General features: G+C 39.9%; 1 protein-coding gene across 1 annotated transcript in view; it reads left to right on the forward strand.

The window, feature by feature from the left end:
* The window catches only part of LOC137627024 (myb-like protein X), a 40,112-nt gene extending 28,814 nt beyond the window's left edge, over nt 1-11,298 (forward strand). Inside the window, exon 4 of the mRNA XM_068358006.1 lies at nt 11,089-11,298. Within this exon, the coding sequence (XP_068214107.1) occupies nt 11,089-11,298 (210 nt within the window). The remainder of the gene's footprint in view (nt 1-11,088) is intronic.
* The last annotated feature ends 1,799 nt before the right edge of the window (nt 11,299-13,097 follow it).

The following is a 13,097-nucleotide window of genomic DNA, read 5'->3' on the forward strand; positions in this document are numbered from 1 at the left end:
AAGGAGGAGAAGAAGAATAAGAAGAAAAAGAAAATCAAAAGGCTTGAAAAAGAGCCTCTACATCATCTTAATCAGAAAGAGAAGGATAATGGAAGGGAGGAGAAGGAGAAGAAGGAGGAGGATGGAATGGAGAAGCAGGAGAAGGAAAGTGAAAAGGAGGAGAAGAAGAAGAAGAAGAAAAAGAAAATCGAAACGCTTGAAAAAGAGCTTCTACATCATCATAATCAGAAAGAAAAAGAGAATGGAAGGGAGGTGAAGGAGAAGAAGGAGGAGGATGGAATGGAGAAGCAGGAGAAGGGAAGTGAAAAGGAGGAAAAGAAGAGGAAGAAGAAAAAGAAAATCGAAAGACTTAAAAAGGAGCTTCTACATCATCATAATCAGAAAAATTAGAATGGAAGGGAGGAGAAGGAGAAAAAGGAGGAGGAGGGAATGGCAAAGCAGGAGAAGGAAAGTGAAAAGGAGGAGAAGAAGAAGAAGAAAAAAAAGAAAATCGAAAGGCTTGAAAAAGAGCTTCTACATCATCATAATCAGAAAGAGAAGGAGAATGGAAGGGAGGAGAAGGAGAAGAAGGAGATGGATGGAATGGAGAAGCAGGAGAAGGAAAGTGAAAAGGAGGAAAAGAAGAAGAAGAAGAAAAAGAAAATCGGAAGGCTTGAAAAAGAGCTTCTATATCATCATAATCAGAAAGAGAAGGAGAATGGAAGGGAGGAGAAGGAGAAGAAGGAGGAGGATGGAATGGAGAAGCAGGAGAAGGAAAGTGAAAAGGAGGAGAAGAAGAAGAAGAAGAAAAAGAAAATCGAAAGGCTTGGAAAAGAGCTTCTACATCATCATAATCAGAAAGAGAAGAAGAATGGAAGGGAGGAGAAGGAGAAGAAAGAGGAGGATGGAATGGAGAAGCAGGAGAAGGAAAGTGAAAAGGAGGAGAAGAAGAAGAAAAAAAGAAAATCGAAAGGCTTGAAAAAGAGCTTCTACATCATCATAATCAGAAAGAGAAGGAGAATGGAAGGGAGGAGAAGGAGAAGAAGGAGATGGATGGAATGGAGAAGCAGGAGAAGGAAAGTGAAAAGGAGGAGAAGAAGAAGAAGAAGAAAAAGAAAATCGAAAGGCTTGAAAAACAGCTTCTACATCATCATAATCAGAAAGAGAAGGAGAATGGAAGGGAGGAGAAGGAGAAGAAGGAGGAGGATGGAATGGAGAAGCAGGAGAAGGAAAGTGAAAAGGAGGAGAAGAAGAATGAGAAGAAAAAGAAAATCGAAAGGCTTGAAAAAGAGCTTCTACATCATCATAATCAGAAAGAAAAGGAGAATGGAAGGGAGGAGAAGGAGAAGAAGGAGGAGGATAGATTGGAGAAGCAAGAGAAGGAAAGTTTGAAGGAGGAGAAGAAGGAGAAGAAGAAAATGAGAATCGAAAGGTATGAAAAAGAGCTTCTACATCATCATAATCAGAATGAGAAGGAGAATGGAAGGGAGGAGAAGGAGAAGAAGGAAGGGGATGGAATATAGAAGCAGAAGAAAGAAAGTGAAAAGGAGGAGAAGAAGAAGAAGAAGAAAAAGAAAATCGAAAGGCTTGAAAAAGAGCTTCTACATCATCATAATCAGAAAGAGTAGGAGAATGGAAGGGAGGAGAAGGGGACGAAGGAGGAGTATGGAATGGAGAAGCAAGAGAAGGAAAGTGTGAAGGAGGAGAAGAAGGAGAAGAAGAAAATGAAAATCGAAAGGTATGAAAAAGAGCTTCTACATCATCATAATCAGAATGAGAAGGAGAATGGAAGGGAGGAGAAGGAGAAGAAGGAAGGGGATGGAATATAGAAGCAGGAGAAGGAAAGTGAAAAGGAGGAGAAGAAGAAGAAGAAGAAAAAGAAAATCGAAAGGCATGAAAAAGAGCTTCTACATCATCATAATCAGAAAGAGAAGGAGAATGGAAGGGAGGAGAAGGAGAAGAATGAGGAGTATGGAATGGAGAAGCAAGAGAAGGAAAGTGTGAAGGAGGAGAAGGAGAATAAGAAGAAAAAGAAAATCGAAAGGCTTGAAAAAGAGCTTCTACATCATCATAATCAGAAAGAGAAGGAGAATGGAAGGGAGGAGAAGTAGAAGAAGGAGGAGGATGGAATGGAGAAGCAGGAGAAGGAAAGTGAAAAGGAGGAGAAGAAGAAGAAGAAGAAAAAGAAAATCGAAAGGCTTGAAAAAGAGATTCTACATCATCATAATCAGAAAGAGTAGGAGAATGGAAGGGAGGAGAAGGAGAAGAAGGAGGAGGATGGAATACAGAAGCAAGAGAAGGAAAGTGAAAAGGAGGAAAAGAAGAGGAAGAAGAAAAAGAAAATCGAAAGACTTAAAAAGGAGCTTCTACATCATCATAATCAGAAAAATTAGAATGGAAGGGAGGAGAAGGAGAAAAAGGAGGAGGAGGGAATGGCAAAGCAGGAGAAGGAAAGAGAAAAGGAGGAGAAGAAGAAGAAGAAAAAAAAGAAAATCGAAAGGCTTGAAAAAGAGCTTCTACATCATCATAATCAGAAAGAGAAGGAGAATGGAAGGGAGGAGAAGGAGAAGGAGGAAGGGGATGGAATGGAGAAGCAGGAGAAGGAAAGTGAAAAGGAAGAAAAGAAGAGGAAGAAGAAAAAGAAAATCTAAAGACTTAAAAAGAAGCTTCTACATCATCATAATCAGAAAAATTAGAATGGAAGGGAGGAGAAGGAGAAAAAGGAGGAGGAGGGAATGGCAAAGCAGGAGAAGGAAAGTGAAAAAGAGGAGAAGAAGAAGAAGAAAAAAAAGAAAATCGAAAGGCTCGAAAAAGAGCTTCTACATCATCAAAATCAGAAAGAGAAGGAGAATGGAAGGAAGGAGAAGGAGAACAAGGAGGAGGATGGAATGGAGAAGCAGGAGAAGAAAAGTGAAAAGGAGGAAAAGAAGAAGAAGAAGAAAAAGATAATCGAAAGGCTTGAAAAAGAGCTTCTACATCATCATAATCAGAAAGAGAAGGAGAATGGAAGGGAGGAGAAGGAGAAGAAGGAGGAGGATGGAATGGAGAAGCAGGAGAAGGAAAGTGAAAAGGAGGAGAAGAAGAAGAAGAAGAAAAAGAAAATCGAAAGGCTTGAAAAAGAGCTTCTAAGTCATCATAATCAGAAAGAGAAGGAGAATGGAAGGGAGGAGAAGGAGAAGAAGGAGGAGGATGGATTGGAGAAGCAGGAGAAGGAAAGTGAAAAGGAGGAGAAGAAAAAGAAGAAGAAGAAGAAAAAGAAAATCGAAAGGCTTGAAAAAGAGCTTCTACATCATCATAATCAGAAAGAGAAGGAGAATGGAAGGGAGGAGAAGGAGAAGAGGGAGGAGGATGGATTGGAGAAGCAGGAAAAGGAAAGTGAAAAGGAGGAGAAGAAGAAGAAGAAGAAAAAGAAAATCGAAAGGCATTAAAAAGAGCCTCTACATCATCATAATCAGAAAGAGAAGGAGAATGGAAGGGAGAAGGAGAAGAAGGAAGAGGATGGAATGGAGAACCAGGAGAAGGAAAGTGAAAAGGAGGAGAAGAAGAATAAGAAGAAAAAGAAAATCGAAAGGCTTGAAAAAGAGCCTCTACATCATCATAATCAGAAAGAGAAGGAGAATGGAAGGGAGGAGAAGGAAAAGAAGGAGGAGGATGGAATGGAGAAGCAGGAGAAGGAAAGTGAAAAGGAGGAGAAGAAGAAGAAGAAGAAAAAGAAAATCGAAAGGCTTGAAAAAGAGCTTCTACATCATCATAATCAGAAAGAGAAAGAGAATGGAAGGGAGGTGAAGGAGAAGAAGGAGGAGGATGGAATGGAGAAGCAGGAGAAGGGAATTGAAAAGGAGGAAAAGAAGAGGAAGAAGAAAAAGAAAATCGAAAGACTTAAAAAGGAGCTTCTACATCATCATAATCAGAAAAATTAGAATGGAAGGGAGGAGAAGGAGAAAAAGGAGGAGGATGGAATGGAGAAGCAGGAGAAGGAAAGTGAAAAGGAGGAGAAGAAGATGAAGAAGAAAAAGAAAATCGGAAGGCTTTAAAAAGAGCTTCTACATCATCATAATCAGAAAGAGAAGGAGAATGGAAGGGAGGAGAAGGAGAAGGAGGAAGGGGATGGAATGGAGAAGCAGGAGAAGGAAAGTGAAAAGGAGGAAAAGAAGAGGAAGAAGAAAAAGAAAATCGAAAGACTTAAAAAGAAGCTTCTACATCATCATAATCAGAAAAATTAGAATGGAAGGGAGGAGAAGGAGAAGAAGGAGGAGGATGGAATGGAGAAGCACGAGAAGGAAAGTGAAAAGGAGGAGAAGAAGATGAAGAAGAAAAAGAAAATCGGAAGGCTTGAAAAAGAGCTTCTACATCATCATAATCAGAAAGAGAAGGAGAATGGAAAGGAGGAGAAGGAGAAGAAAGAGGAGGATGGAATGGAGAAGCAGGAGAAGGAAAGTGAAAAGGAGGAGAAGAAGAAGAAAAAAAGAAAATCGAAAGGCTTGAAAAAGAGCTTCTACATCATCATAATCAGAAAGAGAAGGAGAATGGAAGGGAGGAGAAGGAGAAGAAGGAGGAGGATGGAATGGAGAAGCAGGAGAAGGAAAGTGAAAAGGAGGAGAAGAAGAAGAAAAAAAGAAAATCGGAAGGCTTGAAAAAGAGCCTCTACATCATCATAATCAGAAAGAGAAGGAGAATGGAAGGGAGGAGAAGGAGAAGAAGGAGGAGGATGGAATGGAGAAGCACGAGAAGGAAAGTGAAAAGGAGGAGAAGAAGATGAAGAAGAAAAAGAAAATCGGAAGGCTTGAAAAAGAGCTTCTACATCATCATAATCAGAAAGAGAAGGAGAATGGAAAGGAGGAGAAGGAGAAGAAGAAGGAGGATGGAATGGAGAAGCAGGAGAAGGAAAGTGAAAAGGAGGGGAAGAAGAAGAAGAAGAAAAAGAAAATCGAAAGGCTTGGAAAAGAGCTTCTACATCATCATAATCAGAAAGAGAAGGAGAATGGAAGGGAGGAGAAGGAGAAGAAGGAGGAGGATGGAATGGAGAAGCAGGAGAAGGAAAGTGAAAAGGAGGAGAAGAAGAAGAAAAAAAGAAAATCGAAAGGCTTGAAAAAGAGCTTCTACATCATCATAATCAGAAAGAGAAGGAGAATGGAAGGGAGGAGAAGGAGAAGAAGGAGGAGGATGGAATGGAGAAGCAGGAGAAGGAAAGTGAAAAGGAGGAGAAGAAGAAGAAAAAAAGAAAATCGAAAGGCTTGAAAAAGAGCTTCTACATCATCATAATCAGAAAGAGAAGGAGAATGGAAGGGAGGAGAAGGAGAAGAAGGAGGAGGATGGAATGGAGAAGCACGAGAAGGAAAGTGAAAAGGAGGAGAAAAAGAAGAAAAAAAGAAAATCGGAAGGCTTGAAAAAGAGCTTCTACATCATCATAATCAGAAAGAGAAGGAGAATGGAAGGGAGGAGAAGGAGAAGAAAGAGGAGGATGGAATGGAGAAGCAGGAGAAGGAAAGTGAAAAGGAGGAGAAGAAGAAGAAAAAAAGAAAATCGAAAGGCTTGAAAAAGAGCTTCTACATCATCATAATCAGAAAGAGAAGGAGAATGGAAGGGAGGAGAAGGAGAAGAAGGAGATGGATGGAATGGAGAAGCAGGAGAAGGAAAGTGAAAAGGAGGAGAAGAAGAAGAATAAAAGAAAATCGAAAGGCTTGAAAAAGAGCTTCTACATCATCATAATCAGAAAGAGAAGGAGAATGGAAGGGAGGAGAAGGAGAAGAAGGAGGAGGATGGAATGGAGAAGCAGGAGAAGGAAAGTGAAAAGGAGGAGAAGAAGAATGAGAAAAAAAAGAAAATAGAAAGGCTTGAAAAAGAGCTTCTACATCATCATAATCAGAAAGAAAAGGAGAATGGAAGGGAGGAGAAGGAGAAGAAGGAGGAGGATAGATTGGAGAAGCAAGAGAAGGAAAGTGTGAAGGAGGAGAAGAAGGAGAAGAAGAAAAAGAAAATCGAAAGGTTTGAAAAAGAGCTTCTACATCATCATAATCAGAATGAGAAGGAGAATGGAAGGGAGGAGAAGGAGAAGAAGGAAGGGGATGGAATATAGAAGCAGCAGAAAGAAAGTGAAAAGGAGGAGAAGAAGAAGAAGAAGAAAAAGAAAATCGAAAGGCTTGAAAAAGAGCTTCTACATCATCATGATCAGAAAGAGAAGGAGAATGGATGGGAGGAGAAGGAGAAGAAGGAAGGGGATGGAATATAGAAGCAGGAGAAGGAAAGTGAAAAGGAGGAGAAGAAGATGAAGAAGAAAAAGAAAATCGAAAGGCTTGAAAAAGAGCTTCTACATCATCATAATCAGAAAGAGAAGGAGAATGGAAGGGAGGAGAAGGAAAAGAATGAGGAGGATGGAATGGAGAAGCAAGAGAAGGAAAGTGTGAAGGAGGAGAAGAAGAATAAGAAGATAAAAATCGAAAGGCTTGAAAAAGAGCCTCTACATCATCATAATCAGAAAGAGAAGGAGAATGGAAGGGAGGAGAAGGAGAAGAAGGAGGAGGATAGATTGGAGAAGCAAGAGAAGGAAAGTGTGAAGGAGGAGAATAAGGAGAAGAAGAAAATGAAAATCGAAAGGCTTGAAAAAGAGCTTCTACATCATCATAATAAAAAAGAGAAGGAGAATGGAAGGGAGGAGAAGGAGAAGAAGGAGGAGTATGGAAATGAGAAGCAAGAGAAGGAAAGTGTGAAGGAGGAGAAGAAGAATAAGAAGATAAAAATCGAAAGGCTTGAAAAAGAGCCTCTACATCATCAAAATCAGAAAGAGAAGGAGAATGGAAGGGAGGAGAAGGAGAAGAAGGAGGAGGATGGAATACAGAAGCAAGCGAAGGAAAGTGAAAAGGAGGAAAAGAAGAGGAAGAAGAAAAAGAAAATCGACAGGCTTGAAAAAGAGCTTCTACATCATCATAATCAGAAAGAGAAGGAGAATGGAAGGGAGGAGAAGGAGAAGAAATAGGTGGATGGAATGGAGAAGCCGGAGGAGGAAAGTGAAAAGGAGGAGAAGAAGAATGAGAAGAAAAAGAAAATCGAAAGGCTTGAAAAAGAGCTTCTACATCATCATAATCAGAAAGAAAAGGAGAATGGAAGGGAGGAGAAGGAAAAGAAGGAGGAGGATAGATTGGAGAAGCAAGAGAAGGAAAGTTTGAAGGAGGAGAAGAAGGAGAAGAAGAAAATGAAAATCGAAAGGTTTGAAAAAGAGCTTCTACATCATCATAATCAGAAAGAGAAGGAGAATGGAAGGGAGGAGAAGGAGAAGAAATAGGTGGATGGAATGGAGAAGCCGGAGGAGGAAAGTGAAAAGGAGGAGAAGAAGAATGAGAAGAAAAAGAAAATCGAAAGGCTTGAAAAAGAGCTTCTACATCATCATAATCAGAAAGAAAAGGAGAATGGAAGGGAGGAGAAGGAAAAGAAGGAGGAGGATAGATTGGAGAAGCAAGAGAAGGAAAGTTTGAAGGAGGAGAAGAAGAAGAAGAAGAAAAAGAAAATCGAAAGGCTTGAAAAAGAGCTTCTACATCATCATAATCAGAAAGAAAAGGAGAATGGAAGGGAGGAGAAGGAGAAAAATGAGGAGGATGGAATGGAGAAGCAAGAGAAGGAAAGTGTGAAGGAGGAGAATAGGGAGAAGAAAATGAAAATCGAAAGGCTTGAAAAAGAGCTTCTACATCATCATAATCAGAAAGAGAAGGAGAATGGAAGGGAGGAGAAGGAGAAGAAGGAGGAGTATGGAATGGAGAAGCAAGAGAAGGAAAGTGTGAAGGAGGAGAAGAAGAATAAGAAGATAAAAATCGAAAGGCTTGAAAAAGAGCTTCTACATCATCATCATCAGAAAGAGAAAGAGAATGGAAGGGAGGAGAAGGAGAAGAAGGAGGAGGATGGAATGGAGAAGCAAGAGAAGGAAAGTGAAAAGGAGGAAAAGAAGAGGAAGAAGAAAAAGAAAATCGAAATTCTTAAAAAGGAGCTTCTACCTCATCATAATCAGAAAAATTAGAATGGAAGGGAGGAGAAGGAGAAAAAGGAGGAAGAGGGAATGGCAAAGCAGGAGAAGGAAAGTGAAAAGGAGGAGAAGAAGAAGAAGAAGAAGAAAAAGAAAATCGAAAGGCTTGAAAAAGAGCTTCTACATCATCATAATCAGAAAGAGAAGGAGAAGGGAAGGGAGGAGAAGGAGAAGAAGGAAGGGGATGGAATATAGAAGCAGAAGAAGGAAAGTGAAAAGGAGGAGAAGGAGAAGAAGAAAAAGAAAATAGAAAAGAAGAAAAAGAAAATCGAAAGGCTTGAAAAAGAGCTTCTACATCATCATTATCAGAAAGAGAAGGAGAATGGAAGGGAGGAGAAGGAGAAGAAGGAAGGGGATGGAATATAGAAGCAGGAGAAGGAAAGTGAAAAGGAGGAGAAGAAGATGAAGAAGATAAAGAAAATCGAAAGGCTTGAAAAAGAGCTTCTACATCATCATAATCAGAAAGAGAAGGAGAATGGAAGGGAGGAGAAGGAGAAGAAGGAGAAGGATAGAATGGAGAAGCAGGAGAAAGAAAGTGAAATGGAGGGAAAGAAGAAGAAGAAGAAAAAGAAAATCGAAAGGCTTGAAAAAGAGCTACTACATCATCATAATCAGAAAGAGAAGGAGAATGGAAGGAAGGAGAAGGAGAAGAAGGAGAAGGATAGATTGGAGAAGCAAGAGAAGGAAAGTGTGAAGGAGGAAAAGAAGGAGGAGAAGAAAATGAAAATCGAAAGGTTTGAAAAAGAGCTTCTACATCATCATAATCAGAAAGAGAAGGAGAAGGGAAGGGAGGAGAAGGAGAAGAAGGAAGGGGATGGAATATAGAAGCAGAAGAAGGAAAGTGAAAAGGAGGAGAAGGAGAAGAAGAAAAAGAAAATAGAAAAGAAGAAAAAGAAAATCGAAAGGCTTGAAAAAGAGCTTCTACATCATCATTATCAGAAAGAGAAGGAGAATGGAAGGGAGGAGAAGGAGAAGAAGGAAGGGGATGGAATATAGAAGCAGGAGAAGGAAAGTGAAAAGGAGGAGAAGAAGATGAAGAAGATAAAGAAAATCGAAAGGCTTGAAAAAGAGCTTCTACATCATCATAATCAGAAAGAGAAGGAGAATGGAAGGGAGGAGAAGGAGAAGAAGGAGAAGGATAGAATGGAGAAGCAGGAGAAAGAAAGTGAAATGGAGGGAAAGAAGAAGAAGAAGAAAAAGAAAATCGAAAGGCTTGAAAAAGAGCTACTACATCATCATAATCAGAAAGAGAAGGAGAATGGAAGGAAGGAGAAGGAGAAGAAGGAGAAGGATAGATTGGAGAAGCAAGAGAAGGAAAGTGTGAAGGAGGAAAAGAAGGAGGAGAAGAAAATGAAAATCGAAAGGTTTGAAAAAGAGCTTCTACATCATCATAATCAGAAAGAGAAGGAGAAGGGAAGGGAGGAGAAGGAGAAGAAGGAGGAGGATGGAATGGAGAAGCAGGAGAAGGAAAGTGAAAAGGAGGGGAAGAAGAAGAAGAAGAAAAAGAAAATCGAAAGGCTTGAAAAAGAGCTACTACATCATCATAATCAGAAAGAGAAGGAGAATGGAAGGAAGGAGAAGGAGAAGAAGGAGAAGGATAGATTGGAGAAGCAAGAGAAGGAAAGTGTGAAGGAGGAAAAGAAGGAGGAGAAGAAAATGAAAATCGAAAGGTTTGAAAAAGAGCTTCTACATCATCATAATCAGAAAGAGAAGGAGAATGGAAGGGAGGAGAAGGAGAAGAAGGAGAAGGATAGAATGGAGAAGCAGGAGAAAGAAAGTGAAAAGGAGGGGAAGAAGAAGAAGAAGAAAAAGAAAATCGAAAGGCTTGAAAAAGAGCTACTACATCATCATAATCAGAAAGAGAAGGAGAATGGAAGGAAGGAGAAGGAGAAGAAGGAGAAGGATAGATTGGAGAAGCAAGAGAAGGAAAGTGTGAAGGAGGAAAAGAAGGAGGAGAAGAAAATGAAAATCGAAAGGTTTGAAAAAGAGCTTCTACATCATCATAATCAGAAAGAGAAGGAGAATGGAAGGGAGGAGAAGGAGAAGAAGGAAGGGGATGGAATATAGAAGCAGAAGAAGGAAAGTGAAAAGGAGGAGAAGGAGAAGAAGAAAAAGAAAATAGAAAAGAAGAAAAAGAAAATCGAAAGGCTTGAAAAAGAGCTTCTACATCATCATTATCAGAAAGAGAAGGAGAATGGAAGGGAGGAGAAGGAGAAGAAGGAAGGGGATGGAATATAGAAGCAGGAGAAGGAAAGTGAAAAGGAGGAGAAGAAGATGAAGAAGATAAAGAAAATCGAAAGGCTTGAAAAAGAGCTTCTACATCATCATAATCAGAAAGAGAAGGAGAATGGAAGGGAGGAGAAGGAGAAGAAGGAGAAGGATAGAATGGAGAAGCAGGAGAAAGAAAGTGAAATGGAGGGAAAGAAGAAGAAGAAGAAAAAGAAAATCGAAAGGCTTGAAAAAGAGCTTCTACATCATCATAATCAGAAAGAGAAGGAGAATGGAAGGAAGGAGAAGGAGAAGAAGGAGGAGAAGGAATGGAGATGCAGGAGAAGGAAAGTGAAAAGGAGGAGAAGAAGAATGAGAAGAAAAAGAAAATCGAAAGGCTTGAAAAAGAGCTTCTACATCATCATAATCAGAAAGAAAAGGAGAATGGAAGGGAGGAGAAGGAGAAGAAGGAGAAGGATAGATTGGAGAAGCAAGAGAAGGAAAGTTTGAAGGAGGAAAAGAAGGAGGAGAAGAAAATGAAAATCGAAAGGTTCGAAAAAGAGCTTCTACATCATCATAATCAGAATGAGAAGGAAAATGGAAGGGAGGAGAAGAAGAAGAAGGAGGAGGATGGAATGGAGAAGCAAGAGAAGGAAAGTGTGAAGGAGGAGAAGAAGGAGAAGAAGATCATGAAAATCGAAAGGCTTGAAAAAGAGCTTCTACATCATCATAATCAGCATGAGAAGGAGAATGGAAGGGAGGAGAAGGAGAAGAAGGAGGAGGATGGATTGGAGAAGCAGGAGAAGGAAGGTGAAAAGGAGGAGAAGAAGAAGAAGATGAAAAAGAAAATCGAAAGGCATGAAAAAGAGCTTCTACATCATCATAATCAGAAAGAGAAGGAGAATGGAAGTGAGGAGAAGGAGAAGGAGGAGGAGTATGGAATGGAGATGCAAGAGAAGGAAAGTGTGAAGGAGGAGAAGAAGGAGAAGAAGAAAATGAAAATTGAAAGGCTTGAAAAAGAGCTTCTACATCATCATAATCAGAAAGAGAAGGAGAATGGAAGGGAGGAGAAGGAGAAGAAGAAAGGGGATGGAATATAGAAGCAGGAGAAGGAAAGTGAAAAGGAGGAGAAGAAGAAGAAGAAGAAAAAGAAAATTGAAAGGCTTGAAAAAGAGCTTCTATATCATCATAATCAGAAAGAGAAGGAGAATGGAAGGGAGGTGAAGGAGAAGAAGGAGGAGGATGGAATGGAGAAGCAAGAGAAGGAAAGTGTGAAGGAGGAGAAGAAGAATAAGAAGATAAAAATCGAAAGGCTTGAAAAAGAGCCTCTACTTCATCATAATCAGAAAGAGAAGGAGAATGGAAGGGAAGAGAAGGAGAAGAAGGAGGAGGATGGAATGGAGAAGCAGGAGAAGGAAAGTGTAAAGGAGGAGAAGAAGAAGAAGAAAAAGAAAATCGAAAGGCTTGCAAAAGAGCTTCTACATCATCAAAATCAGAAAGAGAAGGAGAATGGAAGGGAGGAGAAGGAGAAGGAGGAGGAGGATGGAATGGAGAAGCAGGAGAAGGAAAGTGAAAAGGAGGAAAAGAAGAGGAAGAAGAAAAAGAAAATCGAAAGACTTAAAAAGGAGCTACTACATCATCATTATCAGAAAAATTAGAATGGAAGGGAGGAGAAGGAGAAAAAGGAGTAAGAGGGAATGGCAAAGCAGGAGAAGGAAAGTGAAAAGGAGGGAAAGAAGAAGAAGAAGAAAAAGAAAATCGAAAGGCTTGAAAAAGAGCTTCTACATCATCATAATCAGAAAGAGAAGGAGAATGGAAGGGAGGAGAAGGAGAAGAAGGAGGAGGAAGGAATGGAGAAGCAGGAGAAGGAAAGTGAAAAAGAGGAGAAGAAGAATGAGAAGAAAAAGAAAATCGAAAGGCTTGAAAAAGAGCTTCTACGTCATCATAATCAGAAAGAAAAGGAGAATGGAAGGGAGGAGAAGGAGAAGAAGGAGGAGGATAGATTGAAGAAGCAAGAGAAGGAAAGTGTGAAGGAGGAGAAGGAGAAGAAGAAAATGAAAATCGAAAGGTTTGAAAAAGAGCTTCTACATCATCATAATCAGCATGAGAAGGAGAATGGAAGGGAGGAGAAGGAGAAGAAGGAAGGGGATGGAATATAGAAGCAGGAGAAGGAAAGTGAAAAGGAGGAGAAGAAGATGAAGAATAAAAAAAAATCGAAAGGCTTGAAAAAGAGCTTCTGCATCATCATAATCAGAAAGAGAAGGAGAATGGAAGGGAGGAGAAGGAGAAGAAGGAAGGGGATGGAATATAGAAGCAGAAGAAGGAAAGTGAAAAGGAGGAGAAGAAGAAGAAGAAGAAAAAGAAAATCGAAAAGCTTGAAAAAGAGCTTCTACATCATCATGATCAGAAAGAGAAGGAGAATGGAAGGGAGGAGAAGGAGAAGAAGGAAGGGGATGGAATATAGAAGCAGGAGAAGGAAAGTGAAAAGGAGGAGAAGAAGATGAAGAATAAAAAAAAATCGAAAGGCTTGAAAAAGAGCTTCTGCATCATCATAATCAGAAAGAGAAGGAGAATGGAAGGGAGGAGAAGGAGAAGGAGGAAGGGGATGGAATGGAGAAGCAGGAGAAGGAAAGTGAAAAGGAAGAAAAGAAGAGGAAGAAGAAAAAGAAAATCGAAAGACTTAAAAAGGAGCTTCTACATCATCATAATCAGAAAAATTAGAATGGAAGGGAGGAGAAGGAGAAAAAGGAGGAGGAGGGAATGGCAAAGCAGGAGAAGGAAAGTGAAAAAGAGGAGAAGAAGAAGAAAAAAAAAAGAAAATCGAGAGGCTTGAAAAAGAGCTTCTACATCATCATAATCAGAAAGAGAAGGAGAATGGAAGGAAAGAGAAGGAGAACAA

This window comes from Palaemon carinicauda, chromosome 34, assembly GCF_036898095.1.
Source record: "Palaemon carinicauda isolate YSFRI2023 chromosome 34, ASM3689809v2, whole genome shotgun sequence".
In the NCBI taxonomy this organism is placed as follows: domain Eukaryota; kingdom Metazoa; phylum Arthropoda; class Malacostraca; order Decapoda; family Palaemonidae; genus Palaemon; species Palaemon carinicauda.